Source organism: Balaenoptera musculus, chromosome X (genome assembly GCF_009873245.2).
Source record: "Balaenoptera musculus isolate JJ_BM4_2016_0621 chromosome X, mBalMus1.pri.v3, whole genome shotgun sequence".
In the NCBI taxonomy this organism is placed as follows: Eukaryota; Metazoa; Chordata; class Mammalia; order Artiodactyla; family Balaenopteridae; genus Balaenoptera; species Balaenoptera musculus.
Window position 1 is genome coordinate 69,962,157 of NC_045806.1, and position 24,429 is coordinate 69,986,585.

The 24,429-nt window shown below is 37.3% G+C and overlaps 1 protein-coding gene across 1 annotated transcript in view; it reads right to left on the reverse strand.

The window, feature by feature from the left end:
- POF1B (POF1B actin binding protein) overlaps positions 1–23,557 on the reverse strand; it is a 100,864-nt gene extending 77,307 nt beyond the window's left edge. Inside the window, 4 exon segments of the mRNA XM_036839291.1 lie at positions 8,290–8,370; positions 10,984–11,058; positions 23,092–23,415; positions 23,540–23,557. Of these exon segments, the coding sequence (XP_036695186.1) occupies positions 8,290–8,370; positions 10,984–11,058; positions 23,092–23,376 (441 nt within the window). The 5' untranslated portion in view covers positions 23,377–23,415; positions 23,540–23,557.
- Positions 23,558–24,429: the final 872 nt, after the last annotated feature.

Below are 24,429 nucleotides of genomic sequence, written 5' to 3' on the forward strand. Positions count from 1 at the left end.
TTTCCATTTCTCTAAGAGCTGGGTCAAAAAGGATCTTGCTGTGATTTATGTCAGAGTGTCCTGCCTATGTTTTCCTCTAAGAGTTTGATAGTGTCTGGCCTTACATTTAGATCTTTAATCCATTTTGAGTTTATTTTTGTGTATGGTGTTAGGGAGTGTTCTAATTTCATACTTTCACATGTACCTGTCCAGTTTTCCCAGCACCACTTATTGAAGAGGTGTCTTTTCTCCATTGTATATTCTTGCCTCCTTTATCAAAGGTAAGGTGACCATATGTGCGAGGGTTTATCTCTGGGCTTTCTATTCTGTTCCATTCATCTATATTTCTGTTTCTGTGCCAGTACCATACTGTCTTGATTACTGTAGCTTTGTAGTACAGTCGGAAGTCAGGGAGCCTGATTCCTCCAGCTCCATTTTTCATTCTCAAGATTGCTTTGGCTATTTGAGGTCTCTTGTGTTTCCATACAAATTGTGAAATTTTTTGTTCTAGTTCTGTAAAAAATGCCAGTGGTAGTTTCATACGGATTGCATTAAATCTGTAGATTGCTTTGTAGAGTCATTTTCACAATGTTGATACTTCCAATCCAAGAACATGGTATATCTCTCCATCTATTTGTATCATCTTTAATTTCTTTCATCAGTGTCATAATTTTCTGCATACAGGTCTTTTGTCTCCTTAGGTAGGTTTATTCCTAAATATTTTATTCTTTTTGTTGCAATGGTAAACGGGAGTGTTTTCTTAATTTCACTTTCAGATTTTTCATCAATAGTATATAGGTATGCAGGAGACTTCTGTGCATTAATTTTGTATCCTGCTACTTTACCATATTCATTGATTAGCTCTAGTAGTTTTCTGGTAGCATCTTTAGGATTCTCTATGTATAGTATCATGTCATCTGCAAACTGTTGACAGCTTTACTTCTTCTCTTCCGATTTGGATTCCTTTTATTTCTTTTTCTTCTCTGATTGCTGTGGCTAACACTTCCAAAACTATGTTGAATAATAGTGGTGAGAATGGGCAACCTTGTCTTGTTCCTGATCTTAGTGGAAATGGTTTCAGTTTTTCACCATTGAGGGTGATGCGGCCTATGGGTTTGTCATATATATGGCCTTCATTATGTTGAGGCAAGTTCCCTCTATGCCTACTTTCTGAGGGGTTTTTATCATAAATGGGTGTTGAATTTTGTCAAAAGCCTTCTCTGCATCTACTGAGATGATCATATGGTTTTTCTCCTTCAATTTGTTAATATGCTGTATCACATTGATTGATTGGCGTATATTGAAAATCCTTGCATTGCTGGGATAAACCCCAATTGATCATGGTGTATAATCTTTTTAATGTGCTGTTGGATTCTGTTTGCTAGTACTTTGTTGAGGATTTTTGCATCTATATTCCTCAGTGACATTGGCCTGTAGTTTCCTTTCTTTGTGACATCTTTGTTTGGTTTTGGTATCAGGGTGATGGTGGCCTCATAGAATGAGTTTGGGAGTGTTCCTCCCTCTGCTATATTTTGGAAGATTTTGAGAAGGATAGTTGTTAACTCTTCTCTAAATATTTGATACATCTCGCCTGTGAAGGCATCTGGTCTTGGACTTTTGCTTATTGGAAGATTTTTCATCACAGTTTCAATTTCATAACTTGTGATTGCTCTGTTCATATTTTCTATTTCTTCCTGGTTCAGTCATGGAGGGTCATACCTTTCTAAGAATTTGTCCATTTCTTCCAGGTTGTCCATTTTATTGGCATAGAGCTGCTTGTAGTAATCTCTCATGATCCTTTGTATTTCTGCAATGTCAGTTGTTACTTCTCCTTTTTCATTTCTAATTCTACTGATTTGAGTTTTCTCCCTTTTTTTCCTGATGAGTCTGGCTAATGGTTTATCAATTTTGTTTATCTTCTCAAAGAACCAGCTGTTATGATTTCTTTCCTTCTGCTAAATTTGGAGTTTTTTTTCTTCTTTCTGTAATTCTTTTAGGTGTAAGGTTAGGTTGTTTATTTGAGGTGTTTCTTGTTTCTTAAGGTAGGATTGTAATGCTAAAAACTTCCCTCTTATAAATGCATTTGCTGCATCCCATAAGTTTTGGGTCGTCGTGTTTTCACTTTCATTTGTTTCTAGGTATTTTTTGATTTCCTCTTTGATTTCTTCAGTGATCTCTTGGTTATTTAGTAGTGTATTGTTTAGCCTTCATGTGTTTGTACTTTGTACAGATTTTTTCCTGTAACTGATATCTAGTCTCATAGTGTTGTGGTTAGAAAACATACTTGATACGATTTCAATTTTCTTAAATTTATCAAGGCTAGATTTGTGACCCAAGATATGATCTATCCTGGAGATTGTTCCATAAGCACTTGAGAAAAATGTGTATTCTGTTGTTTTTGGATGGAATGTCCTATAAATATCAATTAAGCCCATCTTGTTTAATGTATCATTTAAAGCTTGTGTTTCCTTATTTATTTTCATTTTGGATGATCTGTCCATTGGTGAAATTAGGGTGCTAATGTCCCCTACTATGATTGTGTTACTGTCGATTTCCCCTTTTATGGCTCTTAGTATTTGCCTTATGTATTGAGGTGCTCCTATGTTGGGTACATAAATATTTACAATTGTTGTATCTTCTTCTTGGATTGATCCCTTGATCATTATGTAGTGTCCTTCTTTCTGTCTTGTAATAGTCTTTGTTTTAAAGTCTATTTTGTCTGATATAAGAATTGCTACTCCAGCTTTCTTTTGATTTCCATTTGCTTGGAATATTTTTCTATCCCCTCACTTTCAGTCTGTATGTGTCCTAAGGTCTGAAGTGGGATTCTTGTACACAGCATATATACGGGTCTTGTTTTTGTATCCATTCAGCCAGTCTATGCCTTTTGGTTAGAGCATTTAATCCATTCACATTTAAGGTAATTATCGATATGTATGTTCCTAACCATTTTCTTAATTGTTTTGGGATTATTATTGTAGATCTTTTCCTTCTCTTGTGTTTCCTGCCTAGAGAAGTTCCTTTAGCATTTGTTGTAAAGCTTGTTTGGTGGTGCTGAATTCTCTTAGCTTTTGCTTGTCTTTAAAGCTTTTAATTTCTCCTGAAAATCTGAATGAAATCCTTTCTGGGTAGAGTAATCGTGGTTGTAGTTTTTTCCTTTTCATCACTTTAAATACGTCCTGCCACTCCCTTCGGGCTTGCAGAGTTTCTGCTGAAAGTTCAGCTGTTAACCTTATGGGGATTCCCTTGTATGTTATTTGTTGTTTTTCCCTTGCTACTTTTAATACTTTTTCTTTATATTTAGTTTTTGATAGTTTGATTAATATGTGTCTTGGCGTCTTTCTCCTTGAATTAATCCTGCATGGGACTCTCGGTACTTCCTGGACTTGATTGACTATTTCCTTTCCCATATTAGGGAAGTTTTCAACTATAATCTCTTCAAATATTTTCTCAGTCCCTTTCTTTTTATCTTCTTCTTCTGGGAACCCTATAATTCGAATGTTGGTGCATTTAATGTTGTCCCAGAGGTCTCAGAGACTGTACTCAATTCTTTTCATTCTTTTTTGTTTATTCTGCTCTGCAGTGTTTATTTCCACTCTTTTATCTTCCAGGTCACTTATCCCTGCTTCTGCCTCCGTCATTCTACTATTGATCCTTTCTAGAGAATTTTTTATTTCATTTATTGCATTGTTCACCATTGTTTGTTTGCTCTTTAGTTCTTCTAGGTTCTTATTACACGTTTCTTGTTTTTTCTCCATTCTATTTCCAAGATTTTGGATCATCTTTACTATCATTATTCTGAATTCTTTTTAAGGTAGACTGCCTATTTCCTCTTCTTTTGTTTGGTCTGGTTTGGTTTTGCCTTGCTTCGTCATCTGCTGTGTGTTTCTCTGTCTTCTCATTTTGCTTAACTTACTGTGTTTGGGGTCTCCTTTTCACAGGCTGCAGGTTCATAGTTCCCGTTGTTTTTGGTGTCTGCCATAAGTGGCTAAGGTTGGTTCAGTGGGTTGTGTAGGCTTCCTGGTGGAGGGGACTAGTGCCTGTGTTCTGGTGGATGAGGCTGGATCTTGTCTTTCTGGTGGGCAGGTCCACGTCTGGTGGTGTTTTGGGGTCTTTGTGACATTATGTGTTTAGGCAGCCTCTCTGCTAATGGGTGAGGTTGTATTCCTGCCTTACTAGTTGTTTGGCATAGGGTGTCCAGCACTGTAGCTTGCTGGTCGTTGAGTGGAGTTGCGTGTTTATGTTGAGGTGGAGATCTCTGGGATATATTCGCTGTTTGATATTATGTGGAGCTGGATGGTCTCTGGTGGACCAATGTCCTGAACTTGGCTCTCCCACCTCAGAGGCACAGCCCTGATGACTGGCCAGAGCACCAAGAGCCTGTTATGCACACGGCTCAGAATAAAAGGGAGAAAAAAAGAAAGAAAGAAAGAAAAAGATAAAATAAATAAAATAAAATAAAATAAAGTTATTAAAATAAAAAATAATTATTAAAAAATTTTTTAAATAAAAAGGAAAGAGAGCAACCAAACCAAAAAACAAATCCACCAATGATAACAAGTGCTAAAAACTATACTAAAAAAAGGAAAAACAAAAACAGGCAGACAGAACCCTAAGACAAATGGTAAAAGCAAAGCTATACACACAACATCACACAGAAGCATATATATAAACACTCACAAAAAGAGAAAAAGGGGAAAAAAATACATATCGTTGCTCCCAAAGTCCACCTCCTCAATTTGTGATGATTCGTTATCTATTCAGGTATTCCACAGATGCAGGGTACATCACATTGATTGTGCAGATTTAATTCGCTGCTCCTGAGGCTGCTGGGAGAGATTTCCCTTTCTCTTCTTTGTTTGCACAGCTCCTGGGGTTCAGCTTTGGATTTGGCTCTGCCTCTGCATGTAGGTCACCTGAGGGCATCTATTCTTCGCTCAGACAGGACGGGGTTAAAGGAGCAGCTGATTTGGGGACTCTGGCTCACTCAGGCAGGGGGAGGGAGGGGTATGGGAATGCAGGGTGAGCGTGCGGTGGCAGAGGCCAGCGTGATATTGCAACTGCCTGAGGTGCGCCGTGTGTTCTCCCGGGGAAGTTGTCCCTTGATCACGGGACCCTGGCAGTGGCAGGCTGCACAGGCTCCTGGGAGGGGAGGTGTGGGTAGTGACCTGTGCTTGCACACAGGTTTCTTGGTGGCAGCAGCAGCAGCCTTAGCGTCCCATGCCCATCTCTGGGATCCACGCTGATAGCCGTGGCTCGTGCCTGTCTCTGGAGCTCCTTTAAGCAGTGCTCTTAATCCCCTCTCCTTGTGCACCAGGAAACAAAGAGGCAAGAAAAATTCTCTTGCCTCTTTGGCAGCTCCAGACTTTTGCCAGACTCCCTCCTGGCTAGCTGTGGTGCACTAACCCCCTTCAGGCTGTGTTCACATAGCCAACACCAGTCCTCTCCCTGGGATCTGACTTCCAAAGCTCAAGTCTCAGTTCCCAGCCCCCGCCCACCCCGGCGGGCGAGCAGACAAGCCTCTCGGGCTGGTGAGTCCTGGTCGGCGCTGATCCTCTGTGCAGGGATCTCTCTGCTTTGCCCTCTGCACCCCTGTTGCTGCACTCTCCTCCGTGGCTCCGAAGCTCCCCCCCCCTCTGCCACCCACAGTCTCCACCCGCAAAGGGGCTTCCTAATGTGTGGAAACCTTTCCTCGTTCACATCTCCCTCCCAGAGGTGCAGGTCCCATCCCTATTGTTTTGTCTCTGTTTTTTCTTTTGCCCTACCCAGGTACGTGGGGAGTTTCTTGCCTTTTGGGAAGTCTGAGGTCTTGTGCCAGCGTTCAGCAGGTGTTCTGTAGGAGTTGTTACGCATGTAGATGTATTTCTGTTGTATTTGTGGGGTGGAAGGTTATCTCCACGTCCTACTCTTCTGCCATCTTCAGGAATCGGAATTTTTGTCTTCAGTGCAGATAAGGCAGAATCTTCCAGACATCAGTATGGATTTTAAACACCGGTGAGTCTGAAAGGACCACAGGTTTTTCTGCTCTTTTCTAGCATTTGCCAGCCCCCATGCCTGGACTGATTTGAATTTCTCCCTGTGCCATTTATCTTCCCACTTCCCCTTCCTGCCTTCCACCACCCTTGGATGAATGGGTTTTTGTAATTCTAGCTGTTGTATTTTGTGGAATTGTTGTTTTTGTTTTTCTGTGAAGTACACATATTGGATGTGGGAGTAAAGGAGGCTCTGCTGCTCCTGGTCACTCCCTTTATAGCCATCACTGTCTTGTTTCTTGTAACTCAGGTTACATTTGTTCTTTTGCTCCACTACAAGGAAAACAAGCCTGAAGAGATGGAACAGGAGGAAAGACCTCACAGCTAGATCTGCTAGGTTTTGAGAAGTGATTTTCTTCCTTCCTCTTGAAGGGGAAAAAAGCCTTTTTCACTGGTACATTTAACGTGCCCCCAACTATAGGGAGGTACCAATTTTGGACAAGTGCCATTGCAGCACAGAATGCTCAGAGAACCTGAACTTTTAAACTCTGGAGATCTGAACTTTACTGTTGGCCACTGATGGGTCTGCCTGGTATTTCAAAGGATATTGGGTGCTGCAAATAGGAACTGAAAGGGTAAACTTATTAAACCCATTAAACCTGTGGGAAAAAAAATTCACTGAATAAATGACAACTTCTCTGTGCTGCTGTTTTCTCACTTTTTTAGAACTAAATGAGATAAAATATGTAAATTGCCTAGCATGGAGTGTATATCCAATAAATATTAATTCTTCCATTTCCTCATTAACTAAAGAATAAGAATGCATCCAAAGTCACATAAGAATCACTTGCAAAGAAGGCTGGAATTCAAATGATTCGATATATAAAATCTCTCCATGGATATATCTTAGGCAAACACAACACTTCTCACATCATGAAAAAAAAGTGCTATCTAGAACTAATTCTTTGAGAGCCAGGGATGTCAAGTGTAATATGCATTCAAGTATGCATATTCCCCAGTTTATTTGTGAAAGGAAGAAAAAGAGTGAGAGGGAAAAAGGGAAGGCATAAAGTGATTGGCCAAGTTGTAGAAAGAGGTACAGTCTCATCTCCGAGGCCTTCCTCATGTCTCCCTTCCCCACCCCCACATTTTTCAGATTTGTTGCTTAAACACTTGATTCTGCAAAAGGAGAAAGCAGCTGCTTTACTATAATCACATTCTCTCTTGATTTATACATAGATGTACGAAAACTCAAGGAAATGTCCAAAACAGTCACCCTCTCCAACACAGAGCCTGTAAGCTCATAGGTTCACACACGCACATGTGCACAACTAACAGCCTCTCTAGCTAAAGAGACATGAGACAATAATTTTTAAATGAATAAAGAAAGAAGAAAGATGGGAGATAGATACAAGCAGAAGAATAGTATTAATATATACTTCCCACTCAACTAGACTAGTACCAAGAGTGTTACCCTAATTTAACCCTTTGTTTTCCACAGCTGAAGCAAATGATCAATTTTATTTTTGAGAGAGAGGAGAATTGTTTCCTGCAGTAGTAGAAAAATAAAATAAAGAGAAAAGCAAAGAATTGTGGTATTATTATTCGGGGCACACTGTTTCTATTTGTGAAACTTTTGTCCTTATAACCCCATAGAAGAACCTCCTGTTGCAGCAGCTAAAGTAAGGCCGTGTGTGTGTGTGTGTGTGTGTGTGTGTGTGTGTGTGTTGAGGAAGGCTTATTACTGTGGGAAATTTTTTTTTTCTTTTCTCTTCAAAATGAGTCAGAGAATAATATTCTAGTTTGTATAATATAAGGTTAAATATCTTTGTAGAAAATATAATAATGTAATTTTCAAAAGACCTCATTTCTAGGCACAAAAGTTCATACACCGTAGGAAACAAAGGCATGGAGACACTTTTGAACTTTTGACTTTTCATTTTCTTCTTCCTAGCCCATATCTCAATGGTAAATCTAAATAGACTAAAGACTCCAACCGCCAATGCAACAGGTGATAGTTTTATATGAAGCCTGTGAAAGAACTTTGTCCCTTTTTTCTTTGGTTCAAAGTGCACAAAGGGTGGTGCTATAGAAGCAGAAAGACTTTATAACCCAAGAATTTCCATGCTACTTGGAACTGTTGCATCTCTGAGGCACATGGTTGTCTGGAGCTAAAGATGACTTTGTTAATATTAATGATCAGAAAGTAACTTTATAACTGGAAGAACTCCAACAATCTGATTTTAGGAATCTAGTAGCTGACTCACCCTTCTTGTTTAAGCTATCAACTTCTGAGGAATTACTAGGTTGGTACAAGAGTTTGCATGATATAGCTTACCTGTTCAGGATTTTGCACTACATATTGCCTAATAGTGGTCTGCGGATATGTAGTGACTTTCACTGTTGGAGAATGGAGTTCCTGTGAAGAAAAGATAAAAGCTGCATATAATCATAGTTATTTAGTGACCTTGGAGCCAGAATAATAGGGAGCAATTTTCAGAGTGAAATTTTAAAAAACATTTACATAAATGATGACATATGAATTTATGTTTTAGTTAATTTCAGTCTCAAAAACATACATGAAAGAGTGTGTTTATGGGCTCAGCACCATGCTAGGTATTTCTATTATACTCATTGCATAGTAATTCATCACACATTCCAAACTATATTTGATGAGAGTTTCAAAATATTTGTTTCATTGTAAATGCCCCCACATGATTAGAAGAAAATATAGCTTAATATTTATTAATCAGATCTTCTGTTTGGAAAGGACATCCTATAATTTAAAAAATGAAAGGAGACGCAAAGAGAAAACTGTGTGTGTGTACACTTAAACATTTAAATCTTCAGTGTGGTGGCAGGCAAGGGCCATAAATAACGTTAAAAGGGAGACAAAACACCAGAACAAAGTCATTTGTAAATTTTTGATGGAAAAAGAATGGGTATCATTAATATAAAGAGAGTTTTTATACCTCGGTGAGAAAAAAAAATCTTCACATTAATAGAAAAATGAGCAAACGGTATGAAAGCAGAAAAGAAGAAAAGCAAATGATTAACAAACAACAAAAATTATTCAAACAAACTAAGAATCAAATAAACATAACAAAAGAATACCATATTTTAACTGGGAAAATGTTAAAATAATAATGCTGATGAGGGCACAGTAGGAGGAGCATTTTCCTGTGGAGAGGGGAAAGATTAAATAATCATTCATAAGCTGAAATATGTAGCCATCAAAATAATGATCTTGATAATACAAATTTACATTAAAAAGCTCATAATATTATATAAGATTAAGTGAGAATGAAGATATAAAACTGCATATATGGTATGATCTTAATTTTTTTATTTGAATGGAAGAAAACACAACAAAATGCTAAGAGTACTATCTCTGGGTAGGGGACGGGCCATGAGTGAATTTTATTTTTTCTTCTTTATGTTCTTCTGTATTTCCAAATTTTCTAGAATAAACATTTTTTGTCAGAAGTAAAATTTACAGCAAACTTAATTCTAGAGCCCTTTATTATGAAAAATAACAGTAAATGCAATTTTATGACTGGATTTGAGTGTAGTGAACAGCTCTGTGATTTAAGTAGACTTACTTTTCTGAGCTAATCCTATGTTGGTGGTCCATCCCGTGGAGCTCCACTTTTAACTCAGTTGTAGCCTTTATTCCACTGTCCTATGTTTTGTTAGGTGTGTGACCCATGTTAGTCTGAGTTCTTTGGGAGTAGTGATTGGTTCCAATTCATCTTTGTGCAATATTTGGTACATACTTGGCACTCAGCAAATGTTCGCTGAATAAATGCATGACTCTAACTGATCTAGCTTTAGGCCAGGCTGAATTGGGACATGGTAGGCAAACTTTTCTTTGATAATCTTATTTGTTCTGCATAATATCACCTTTTCCTCACTGTACCCCAGGTCTAGAGACCAGCTTTTGTCCATTTGGCCCTTCACTATTCAAGTTCACATCGTGACACTTCAGTCTGGGCAGGCATGTTTTCTCAGAACAGTATCTTTCTCCCTCCTGTCCTCCAAATCCTGCAGCCTTTATACTCCCCTCCTGTGTACTAACAAACTTAGGATGTCATATGGTTTATTTACTCAGAATTTACTTTTTAATATGTGGGACTAGCTCATTAAACACATATTTGTTAATATGGTATTTAATTATTATTACAGGTACCTTTGGAGATATAATGTGTACACTCAAAAATAATCTTAAAAGTGGGATTATTAGGTCACAAAGGTTAAGGGAACTTGACCTTGTGTGTCTTTCAAATCATGCACCTTGGAGAAGGGCTAGTACTGACCCTGTAAGTTATTCTCTCTGGATATAAATGTACAGTATTATCATTCACAAAGTCACGTCCTCAATCAATCCAAGATCTAGGTACTTCATTTCTGCTCAGATCAAGGACCCTTAAAATATACATAATCAGGGCTTCCCTGGTGGCGCAGTGGTTGAGAGTCTGCCTGCCAGTGCAGGGGACATGGGTTCGAGCCCTGGTCTGGGAGGATCCCACATGCCGCGGAGCGGCTGGGCCCGTGAGCCACAATTGCTGAGCCTGCGTGTCTGGAGCCTGTGCTCCGCAACAGGAGAGGCTGCGATGGTGAGAGGCCTGCGCACCGCGATGAAGAGTGGCCCCCGCTTGCCGCAACTAGAGGAAGCCCTCGCACAGAAACGAAGACCCAACACAGCCATAAATAAATAAAAATAAATAAATTAAAAAATATATATATATACACATAATCAGTGGGAGATCCTTGGCAAAAAATAAACTGCACTCAAACAATAACAATCAGATTGAGTAGACAATGAAATTGAAAACCTCAATTCACAGCACTTGCTTCATATTCCTATAATGGGCTGAGCTGACTTTCATATGTAAGGCTCTTCTTTCCAGTTTTATGTTCCTGAATTTTTGTGAATGTGTAAAGCTTTATGAGGGCCTAAAGATCACTTAAACATACAAGCAAGGTTTACACAAAAAGAAAATAATCTAATCTAATCCATATCTTATTTTACCTGTTCAGTATTTGGGGTTATATGTAGAGTGCTTGGGGCACAAGTAGATATTTTCAGAGTTGGAGAATGAAGTTCCTGTTGATAGAAACAAAAGGGGGTTCAGAAACTATTACTGAGCAGTGTCATTTAAATGTCTTAGGTTAAGGTATTATTATTTCCTTTATTTTTATAATAACCCAATTTGTCAGAAATAAGAACGTTATTTAGTGCTTTCTTAGATGATGTCCATCTTTCCAAAGAGCACATTACCAATTCCTTTGTCAGCATTGCAAGTAATCTAATGAAAAATAATTTCTAGAATGCTTTCATAACAATACATACTTCTTGCACTTTTAGTTTGCATCCCTTTTTTTGCTTTTTTGAGAACTCGGCTGATGTATCCCCCAATGTTATTGTATGTCTGCAATTAACAAGATTTAAAATTTATCAAACAAAAACATTAAATGTAAAAAAATCTGAAACCAATATAGGAAACTACCTTTGAAAACTCAACTAAGACTACTGCTCTTAGATTACTTCAAGCTGATTTTTAATTCTGCTTCGTGTGATCTGCTTCTAGTTTAATTTCAAAGAGTAGGTTCTGATGTTAAAGAATGATCCATAAAGATGAGAGTATGATTTTTGATAATGATTAGATAAAATGGTCACTCTATCAATTATGCTGGCATTCTTTACGTTTTTCCCAGATCAGCAAATTGCATAACTTCATCAGTGTGCAAAGAGTTGACAGTATTACTCAATTTCTTCATACATTACTATAATTTACAACCAATTGACACAACTCCAGGATATATTCCTAAAATGATAAAAATAGTGTTTTCTTCAGATCAAGGAGGTATTAAAAATCGGAATCACAGACTTACAAGGGAAACACTGACAGACTAATACCGAAGTATAGCTATAATGTAGGTGTAACATGCTGTTCTTAAAACAGGACTGTGCATTTACTCAGACTGCCAAATGTTCTGCACACTGTGGTTTTCCTTTTGGTTCAACTTGTAACATTTTCAATCTTCCTCCCTCTGTTACATCAACAGCAACACTGCAAGCTTAATGTTTCTAGGCAGACTTTGAATAGGTTCCCAGATTTCCTGCTGGTAGCTGAGGATAATTGCTCAGACAAATGCACAGAATTAGACTTTAGACCAAACAGGTATGTGTTCTTCAGTTTAGGAAAATGGCTACAAATACAACCAAGTGCAGGTGGATTTGGCCCACAGATCCAACAGGAATAAGTTCAGAAAGACAAAAAAGGTGCTTTTTAGTTATGCAATAGTGCATGAATACACTCTAACATAAAAATTTATAAAGTCAAAGATCTTCCCTTAACCATCCTCCCTTCATTCAAATCTCTTACCCATATTTATACATATATGTATAAATAATATTTACTCCTTTTATTATTCTTCAATGTAAGCCTAACAATATCTCATATTATAGATTAATGTCTTAATTCATTATTTTAAATTATAGTGTTCCATAATGTTTGTTTGATAGTTTACTTATCTATCTTTTTAAAATTGTTTCCAGGTTTCCACTATGCTGCAGAGCATACTTGTGCAATGTGAGTATTTCTCTAGAATCCCACAAAGTGGAATTACTAGGGCACAGAATATGTGCATTATTCATTTTAACACATACTGCCCAATTGATTTCTCAAATGGCTATGCCAATTCCACATCCATCAGCAAAGTGTAAAATTACTCATGTGTGAAAGATGCTTTTATGAAAACTTTTAGCCTTTTTAGGCTGTGGCTAGTAATACTAGGGTTATTTTGAGAATACAGTTAGTGCACACTGCCTGGTACCTTGTTCTATAGATAGTAGTTCTTTCCCCTTCCCTTTACCCTATTCAGATCTGATGACATCAGCAAATTAAACAGAATGAAACTTAACTAGCTATGTGGAGTAGCTTTTAAGATGAAAGAGTACACTGAGAAGTTTTATAAACTTGCTGAAATTAACCCAAGTAGGAATACACACACATACACAAATATATATATATATGTGTGTGTGTATATGTATCTTACATCTTTAGGGCATATATTGATAGGCAGTTACTTTACTCAGATGCCAAGATAGCAGATATTCAAAAGGCAAATTGGTGTATTTGCACAAACACTAGTCTAGTGCTAAAATGAAGAAATTATTCAATCTTCTTATATTTGGAAAGTTGGTACATTAATTCCACATATTATGCTTTACTTAATTGTTCTGAGCCTTCATTATTAGAATTGATCTAGGCAAATGTGGCTTTTCCCATACAACCCTATGGAAACGAAGGACAAATGGAATGACTTCAAAAAGTAAAATATTAAGGCGATAGCTTAATATGGGTCAAAGAGATTAAGACATATGGCAGTGACCAGCATGAGTTTGAATTGCAGCAGTATTAGACTTATCATAAGGTGGAAAAAAACCTATCTGAATATAAGGTGTATTAATTTCAGAAAAACTTGCTAAAGAAAACTCTTTTCCCCTGAAAGTCTACGGAATTAGGTAAGTAGTGTGAGTAAAGGTCCAAAATGAACATTGTCTTGATGATGGAAGTTACTTTCAGTGGCATCTAGCTCTAGGCAGGATTGCAGAAAGTCATCCCACAAGTAGCTATTGCCTATTCTACAGGAAGTGATCAAAAATGTTTGTGAATGAATGAATGGATGAATGAAGAGGATGTCTTAGTTTTAAAGGCATCTCAGGAATAAAAATCTAAATCTCTCTCTTGATAACCTACATCAATGTTTAATTTTCAGTGTCACTCATCTGTATAGAGCTTCCTTAAATTCTTCATGTTGAAATCATTAAATCTAATGAATAGTTACATCTTTTGTACTTATGCCCTCTATGCCATAGCCCCATGTTCCTTATAACAAAATAATTGAAGGCTGGGGAAGGGGTGGTGGTGACTATCATAATATAGTGCAAAGAGTCCTGTGCTTGAAGTCCAGAGACCTAGGTTCTACTTCTAGTTATACCACTATACCACCAGCCAGCTGGGATAATGAACAACTCATGCCATCTTCCTGAGCTTGTTTCCTCATGTGAGAAACGGGATGTGGGTATGTGTAAGTGTGGATTGGAGGATCTTTAAGCTCCATTCTATTTCCGACATTCTGTGAATATAAGAGGTCACTCCCAGCTTATTTTTCCATACAGACAAGACAATTTCAAATCCTTTAAACTTGTCAGTCTTGTATTCTTTTGATGAAGATGATAATGACAACTAACACCTATTAAGAGCTTTCTATGCCAAATATGTTACATAGATCATCTTATTTAACACTGAGAAAAACTGCCATCAGAAAGGTACTACTATAACCCCATTTTACATATGAGTAAAGTTAGACAAAGATAGGTTAAGTAGCTAGCTGAAGATCACACAGCTAATACTAAGGTGTTGGGATTCCAACTCAAGTAGCGTGATGCTACTTAATCACTAAATCCAGAACTCATGCCCTTAATCACTATACTTTCCCACACCTATAGCCTGCCTCATTATATTTTCTGTTTTTCAAGTTGTGGAACAAAATTCTCCTGTTAGATTTGACTAATTCTCATAATAAGAGGCTAGATATTTGACTCTTTTTATTATTTACTATCAAAAGTAACTTTTTGGTGCCTGAAAACAAGAAATCCACCCATAACTGACCGTGTGAGAGAATAGCCCTGATTAAATATTTTAAACTTCTACCAATTCAACAGGGTTTTTTTTGAAGTAGACAGCATGATATGTTTACAGAGTGTACATACAGAACTCTAAACTCAATAAAACATTGAATTTTTATTTAATTCTCATATCATTTAAGCCCTTTGATTTTGCAGGAAAGCCCTACTTTTTCTGATCAAATATTCAGCCTAGTATTGAGTCGTTTATTCCTGTGGCTCGCATTTGCTAAATCCATAAATATTGCCTGTTGGCAACATTCTTTAGGTAGAGTTTTGTTGAAAAATAATTTTGTTTATAATTAGTAGATTTAGGCTTAGTATGAAATCCAAGACTGTTTTTCCCATGATGACTAAAGTCATTTTCTACTTTGGGAAAGTTGTAGCAGCCCTCTTCCCTCTTCCTCCTCATCCCCACCTTTTTCCTTCTTCTCCTCCTCACCCTTCTCTTTCCCTTTTTCTCCTCCTCCTCCTCTTATAAAGTACACATGGCATTACCAATTTTAAGATCAGAATGGATTAAAATCAGTCTGCTTTTCTGGGATAATTTTACAACATCACTTGAGATAATTGTTCATACCTTGGTTTAACCTAAATCATAGTTGGGATACAGGAATCAGATATCAGAGACTATATGACATAAATAAGAGTCAAATGTATAGATCAGGAATATCCAGTATAGCATGGTGGTTACAAGCATAGACCTAGAACTAGACTGCTTAGATTTAAATCCCAGTTCTACCACATACTAGCTGCATGAACTCGAGCAAGTTACATAGCACTCCTGTGCCTTGGTTACCTTATCAGTAAAAATGGGAATGATATTTGAACTTTACTTACTAAAGTTTAAAATTAATTCAGTAGCTTAAGGGACATAGGCAGTTCCAGAGAGGCTATGAAACTCAGATCATGTGCTAAAAGAAAGGAAGGTGCATTTTGATTGAGGGGGGTTATTTCATCTTTTTCCTCTTTTTAAATATTTACTCTTTCAAAAAGTAAGGTTCTGGGGAAATTATATAAAGGATAGATACAGTCACCCCTCCGTATCCACAGGTTCTGCATCTGCAAATTCAACCAACGAAGGATTGAAAATATAAAAAAAAATCTGGAAAGTTTCAAAAAGCAAAACTTGAATTTGGTGCGCTCTGGCAACTATTTATATAGTGTTTACACTGTATTTACACATCTAAAGATGATTTAAAATACAGGGAAGGATATGCATAGGTTATATAAGATACTTGATCATCCATGGGTTTTGGTACCTGGAGCAGGGGTCCAAGTACCAATCCTCCTCAGATAGCAAAGGATGACTATATGTGCATACATACATAAAAATATTTCATTCAGCTCTTTTATAAAAGTTTTATGAATTTAATTTTCCTTCTACTGAAATTGTCATTCTAAACTTATACTTTGAAAGTTTGTGGCTTCATTTTGTGTTTCATTCCTATGTGTCCGTTAAAGCTGATCATGTACTTTGGCAGCCCTTTGATTGCACATTTGCACCACCATGAATTTCTTTGAATTGTGATGATCTTAGAGGTAGTTCTATACTTAAATGAATAGCTTGAATATATAGATCTGCAGTGTCCAGTAGAACTCTCTGCAGTGGTGGAATGCCCTGTATCTGTGCTGTACAGTACAGTAGTCACTAGCCACATGTGGCTGTTGAGCACTTAAAATATGGCTATTGCAACTGAGGAACTGAATAATTAGTTTTATTGGATTTGAATTAATTTAAGTGTAAATGTAAATAAGCACATACTACCCTACTGGAAGTGTAGCTCTAGAGGAAGCATTAGGTAAGAGGCAGACTGCAAGCAAGCTTTAATGCTCAGCATCACTACATTTTAAAAAGGAAAAAGAAAAAACCACACACTAAAAAAACTTCATTTCAAATATTGAGGTTCAAGTTCAAAGACTCTAAGAGCATGGGAACTTCCAAATTACTCTTTCTAAAGGATATTTATGCCAGTAAACATTATAAATACATTCCTGCTGCTCCAGTCTTTTGATCATATACCATGTTTTAGAAAATTGCTTTAATGCTTTTCCTCATTAGTCTTTCTTAGCTAGCAGAGCCCTAATAAGCCTTTCAAGCATATGTGTTTACCTAATCTTCCCAGTGTCAAAGGAACCCTTACTTTATAGTCTATTCATTTAATTTATTACCGTAGTTTGTGCAGCTAATGCCTTTTGTTGGCTATATTTTTATAAATCAATAATACAAACAGAAAGAATTATCCAGTGCTAACTCTGTGCTGGACACCTTCACATGTTATCTCAATACTCACTACAACTCTGAAGGAAGGTATTATTGTCCCCACTTTACAAATGAGGACACAAGGTCATGAGACGTCAAGTCATTTATTCTGGGTAATACAACATTAACACTTACTGTGTGTCAGGCACTGTGCTGTGTATTTTCCACCATATATTATAGCATTTGACTCTAATAACAATCCTATGACTTAGGTGTTATTATCACCCCATTTTATAGATGAGGCAACTGAAGCATATAGCTAGCAAGTCCGTGAACCAGGAATTAAACCAAAGAAGTTTAAAACCTAAGCTTACACTATTAGCCACTACACTTGACTGTTTCATAGTTCAGTTCTCCCCAAGTCTACCTCATCACTGCACATTTATTATTTGTAGCTCTCCCTGGGACACTACACATAGATTCATTTGGATGGGTATTTTCTCCACACAATGTTCTCTGTGACTGATCTTTAGGATCTACATAATATGAACATTTTCAGTCAATACCTATTGGCTTTCATTTTCCTATTGATAACTCTGATCAAAGAGTTCAAGACCTTGGTGCAATATGTAAAGGAGAGACAGCGAGACTGCTGGGAACAAGAATTAGGTAATAGAAAAGATTACATGCATAGTACAGGACTTTGTTCTTTAAATATTTGGAATCTTGTTGAAATAAACATGGCACTCTTTCATGTTGCCTAATTTGAATTTTAAAACTTTACTTAAAAACTAATACATAATATAATGTTCCAAGAAGGAAAACCATGGGAGCCTTGTATACGCTTCTGTCAGTTTTAATGACTGTGAGAATCACTGAAAGTAATAATAGTGACTTAGGAAAAGGCTAGGCTGAATAGTTTCAAAAGAGGCAGTATCTTTAAAAACCACCTGACATTTATGCTGACAGAATTTGCCAAGGCAAACGGCCATTTAAATAGGCCATTTAAATAAATTTTCGGAATAGTTTGGGAGATGCTTTTGTTAGAACCTGTCAAAGACAGTAACATGGTTAAACACTTGCCTTAGGTTATTGTTGAGATGCTGTTCTGAACTTTGTACAGGAAGAAACATGTAAATTATAATGACCTTTGTTTATATGAAACAAACACTTCCTTAATTTAGGATAAAATCTGTGATCCTGTTCTCATGTAAAGAAAGCAATAGAATGTAATAGTAATAGAACTCCTTCCACTCATCCCTTCCCTCCAAGGAAAATCCCTCATTTAAGAGACCCATTCCTGGATTCTTTCTTCTTTTCTTGAAGGCAACTAGGAGAGAAAATAAAGTATACAGTCACTTTGCAGTGCATGCTTTTTGTCTTTAAAAACTGAAAGTACATACGTTCCATTGGAAGCCAAAAAAAGGACGGCTATTAAGATAGCTGCTTTTGTGAAGAAAAAGTTAGCTCAAATATACTTGTTTAGAAAGGTTTTCACTTTTAAATAGGGTTTAAGAGCATGGCAAACTTGCAGTTATTTTACCAAGAATTGTCAAGATAAAAAATTTGGATCACAACAGTTAAAGGAAAAGTTCACCTCCCTCCCCTTTGCCCACACCACCTTCACACACACACACACACACACACACACACACACACACACACACAATGATAGCTCGTGAGTGCCATTGACTCAAAACAGGCCAAGCAATTTATCAGACCTCCCTTAAACAAGAGACAATTGGCAAGGGCATTTTCACCCAGCAATTAGTTGCACTCAATTTCTATAGCTTCATTTAACTGTAAGCACAAAAGGGATGACCAAAGCTGAAAACTCGGGCCTCTTTATCCTATAACCTCATTGCTTTCTCAGGCAACCTACTTCCCTGAATAATCATTCACTTTAGTGACCACTCCTTTGAACAACAATTTTTCAAAGCAACACACCCATCCCCACAGAACAGGAAAATTTTCTGATAGTGTATAGAAATCCTGGCACAGTAAGGGAACTATCCACTATCTCTGTAACCAAAGAAAAAGGAAAAAAGTCATGTAAACAAAGAAAAGCCCAAGCTGGGTAATTATTGAGAGCAGAGGCCATTCATAAACTCACTCACATTCTCCCCTGGGCTGCTTTCTGGAGCTAAATTTGGTTGCAAGTTTCAAATTTTAAAAAATGGTAATCCATAAAACACAATCTCTAATAGATCCCTTCTTGCACCAAAATGTTTTATTCAATAAAATATTGATGGCTAAAGCACAAAATTATATTTTAAAATGAAATATAAACATATAGGACACCTACAGACCAGGTCGTATATATCTGTCCTCAATATGGACTCTCCTTGGATAAGCAAATGGTATTTATCCACATAATCATGGTGCTTCTTACATAATAGGCACTTAATAAATATGTGTTCAATGAATGACTAGTATTAAAAATATTTTATTTTGATCAATTTCTCTCTCTCACAACAGAACTTCTCTGTATACGTGGAAAATATCTTGAACTTCGTAAAAAGCTAAAATTAATGGAAGAGAAATACATATGTCCAATGCGTATTAACATCAATGCTGTTCATTTGAGGCAGTGTTTCATTTTGAGTTAATGATGGTTGTTTAATGTTTAGGCCTTTTAAAAGGTTGAGCCATAAGGTTTTTGTTTTCTTTAGTTTTATGTAGTTTCTAGAATTCCATTTATTTACAAGACTATATTCAGTTCTAAAATGCACCTATGACCTTGATTACACCTGCTTTTGATTTTTCCTGTTCATATGGATAAACTTAGTAATTTTAATTCTACCATCAGTTTAGACAATTTCACTATACCTGGTTTCTATATTCAGTTTTCTCTGAGAAACACTCTATCAGTCAGACAAAATAATAACTGAGGGAATCATAAAATATATCTGATCAATTTTAGACAAGAAGCAAAGCAACATTATATCTGGAGAAATTTAAAATATGTTTATGTCTATAAACACTATTTTAGTGCACAACAAAGCAAAAAAGGAAAATTGTGGGCCAAAAAGCCAGAAATAGAAAATACTAAAGTGCTGCAAAAAGCATTTGGTTAAATCTAAAATGTCTACTACATAAGCGAAAATTAAGATTCAGGAAGCAAAGCAGAGTGACATCAATTTCGGTCTCTCAAAGGGAACATATTTTACTACTGGCAATTACATATTTTTTTAATCTTAGGAATTCTTTTACTGTCATCCAAACACAAAAATGCTAAAAACAATTCAAGTAAGATTTTAATTGAATTCATGATAACCAACAATTGATTATAATACTTATCTTCCTAGCTGCCATGGTCACAAAATTTAGCATCAGAATAATTGCTATATACCAACTCAAAATGTCATTGAAACATGGCATATTAAGGAGAGAATTTTAAATCATAAAACAAAAAGTGTTTTAAGTAATGTGTACTGCTTGCTTGTGCTTGGCATGGTATATAATAAAGCTGCCACCACATCTTACACATTTCGTTAACATGAAGGTAATTTCAGATCAATTTTAGGTCCTACTTTATACAATGCCATCCTGCCACTAAACAGGGAGAAAAGAAATAAAATAATAGAATAATAGTTTCTTAGTCACATTCTTTGTGGCAGCTATCTAAAAGCTTTCTTGCCAAATTATCTTTTAGTGGATTTATGAATGCCCTTTGATATCTAACTCAGTTTGAAATTTTATAGTAAAATTTTCTTTCTTATTTCACTAAGAGAATGAAGATTCTTATTTTTTTTCCTTTACCACATATCTAGAAGTTCACCTCCCTCTTCCTCACCCAGCCCTTTTCTTTCTTTTCAAATATAAATCACTTCAGACTTCACAACACCCTCCATTCCAATCTCTTTTCCCTGTTTCTGCGGCCATACTTTCTGTCCCTAAGGCTCTTTATAAACTCCTTGGGGGAACTACATTTCAGGATGGAGCTAGTCTTGTGAGGATCACTTAGCAAATATCAGGTAGAAAGGTGAGTCTCGTAAAAAACTCAACCAGCTTGGTCCCAGGAATATTAAAAAGGAAAGTTGAACTATGGAGTATACAATAAAGTGTGACCCTAAAAGTTGTTCTGTGGTCAATGTTTATAATTTGCCAAATTTCAGCTTTTCTAATTTCTATCTATTTATTTTTCTTTTACTAGGAAGTTGATAAGAAAAGAGGTTAATGTATTTAAATAACTACGCCAGATAGGGTGATTTTAGCATTCGTATGATAATGGTAACTGTTGTTTCAACTTCCCCATTGTTTTGGGGCTACTCAGGAATATAGGTGACACCCACTTTGTTGTTCATTAACATCACTGAATACTGGAATGTACATTTTCATTATTATTATCACAAACTAGTAGTTTTGACCTTTTATTTTTCTTCCCTTTGACTTCAATGCAGGTGGAGTTTTTCTCAAATAGGAAATTACTGACAGTGAATACTGGGTTTTTCTTCATATTTTTCCCTCAAATTAAGCTAGGAGTGAAATAAAACAGGAAAATTGTGGCCTTTGTAGTTGTTGGGTTACCTATATCTTTAAAAACTTCTTTTTAAAATAGTTTCGGGCTTCCCAGGTGGCGCGGTGGTTGAGAGTCTGCCTGCCAATGCAGGGGACACGGGTTCGAGCCCTGGTCTGGGAGGATCCCACATGCCGCGGAGCGGCTGGGCCCGTGAGCCACAACTACTGAGCCTGCGCGTCTGGAGCCTGTGCTCTGCAACAGGAGAGGCCGCGATAGTGAGAGGCCCGCGCACTGCGATGAAGAGTGGTCCCTGCTTGCCACAACTAGAGAAAGTCCTCACACAAACGAAGACCCAACATAGCCAAAAATAAAGAAATAAATTAATAAAAAAGAAAACAATGATAAAATAGTTTCTTTATATACTTTAGAAATGTTGCTTCATATCCTAATTAAAATTATTGTTTTGGGAAAAATAATCCATATTATTCCAGATCAGCATAACAATGCAACATAAGATATCAGCCCGATGGTTGCTTTTTGAGCTCTTCACAGTACTACTTGTACCTTGAAACATAGTTTCAGTTTGGATGGAAGTTTCCAGAAAGCTTAAAGACATGCAAATTTAATATAAAGAGAGTCAAAGATGAAAACAGGCATAGAGCTGTTAATTTTATATTCTTACAGTGTTCTTTCATATTCATTGGCAAGATTATTAACACAGATACTGATGCTAAACTAACCCCTTTAAAAACAAATTTGTTTCATTTTAAAGGGTGTCTTAGACTTCCACCATTTTTAGCTTTCATGTAACAATTGCTTACATCTTGCCTTCCTCAATCTTATATTCACTCTTTCAATATTCCTTCTACTAATATTCATAAATTATCCACCTGGGGTTTCCGTGGAGACGCAGTGGTTAAGAATCCGCCTGCCAATGCAGGGGACACGGGTTTGATCCCTGGTCTGGGAAGATCCCACATGCCACGGAGCAACTAAGCCCGTGTGCCACAACTAGTGAAGCCAGCGAGCCACAACTACTGAAGCCAGAGAGCCACAACTACTGAAGCCCGCGCCTAGAGCCCGTGCTCTGCAACAAGAGAAGCCACCACAATGAGAAGCCCGCGCACAGCAACAAAGACCCAATGCAGCCAAAAATAAATCAATAAATTAAAATGTATTAAAAAAAAATAAAAAATAAAAAAATAAATTATCCACCTTGACTATACAAGAACCAATGCATCATTTTCAAAAGATGAAACACATATGACAATTCAAATAGACATTGTGCCTGTCACTTATCCTGGAGTAGCATACTATTTGCTAAACACAAATAATTGCTCGTCACTCCATACATGCCATTGTCCCTGCACCACCATATTTGATACAAAAAAACCTGTTTACTTTTGATATGAAGTGAATCAGTGGGAACCTATTTTATAAAAATGACTGTATTCAAGTTGAGGATTGCTTTGTGGTAGGAGCAAAAGAATACCTCAGGTCATATATTCCAATCTAATTCAACAAAAAATGAACCATCCTGTGCTCTAGTTAGATTATGAAAATCACTGGAACTGATAAACAAATGGCTACGGGAACTAGTAAATGAAAGAACAGCCAAGAGATGGAATTTGGGTGACCATACATTGCATATATAGCTGCAATCCAAGAGATAATATCCTGTAGAACAGAGCCAGAGAAGCAGAAAGAAAAGAAATGAGGTTCAAAAGCAAATAAAGGCAACAAAGATTTCCCCTTTCTGGCATAGCTGTCTTTGTGGTACCTGGGAACGGTCGCTCCAAAGCAAGCTTTGGTAGGAGGAGGCAGTTTTGAGAGAGGAGCACACTTCCCGTGAGCCGATGGGGTCCAAGGCCTCAACCACCTTGTTCATGGGCCCACTGTAAGTCCTCACTCGCTCATACACTACATTTTTTTCTGGAGGCTGCTGGGCTTGGCTTGACTGATGGTAGCAGTGGTAATGCTGGGGCTGGCACTGCAGCCCTTCTGGGGATTGCTGAGTCCCACAGCTGCTGCTGCTCATCTCACTCCAATAGTTTGAGCTCATCATCTTCTCAGTGGTCAGCAAGGTACTCCCCAGATGCTCTCCCTAAGGAACAAACAGAGAGAGATCATGAAAGAAAGGGGTAGGAAAGCAGGCAGGCAGGCACACGTTAGAAGCCTTTTATCAACCACCTCTGCCTATAGTGGTGCCAGCGAGAGATGGGAGTTACCTGAGCAACAGCTGAAGCAGGTCTGGCAGTTACAGAGGAGGCAGCAAAGTAGTTGAGTGCAAATGCAAAGTGGAACCACCCCTTAAGATTGCTCCAGGAAATAGTACTGCCACGCCCCTGAGGGGCGGAATCACTGGGTAGGTTTACCTGCCGGGAGAGGCCCTGCTTTGTTATGGTGATAGCTACTAGGCTGCCCAGTAGGCTACGGAAGTCTGGAAAGAGAAGGAATGTGGAATTTCAGGGCTAAAGCCAGAGCTTCCAAATCCACAGTCTTGGAAATTCACTTGAACTGTAAATAGGCAAACAAAGACATGCCCATGCCAAAACTTACTTCAGAAAAAAGGTCACAAACGTCACATGAAAGTGGCTTTCCCATGGTTTTTAAGCTTATCAAAGGTAATTACAAGCATGAGTATTATCATTCCAGAGTCCCAGACCAAAATAAGGGGTATTAGCCTAAGGACACATTAGTTTTCACAGATAAATCTTCATTCTTTGCAAAACCCAGCTAGTAATTGCAGTTAAGGGAGATTGCTATGAGGTTTCCTTTTAGCAACACTCTCTAATTTGTGGACCTGTTTATCTTGCTCCAGGCCTCGTGTGGCTTTCTAATTTAAATTGAGGAAGATTTGTCTAAATGATTAAATTGCTGTCTGTACGTGGGAGATTTGGTCAAGAAAAATCTAACCATTCCAGAAACACTTTGCATTTTAGCACTTATATTTATTGTTTCACATTTTTACAAAGGAATGTACCCTGACTTGATTTGTGCCTTAGGAAACACTGAGTTTGATTGCCTTTTAAATATCTAGTTGTTAAGGGAGCTGCAAGTCCTGAGAGGTGCCTTACCTGATATAATGAGATTAAATATGCTCAGCACTTATATTTAT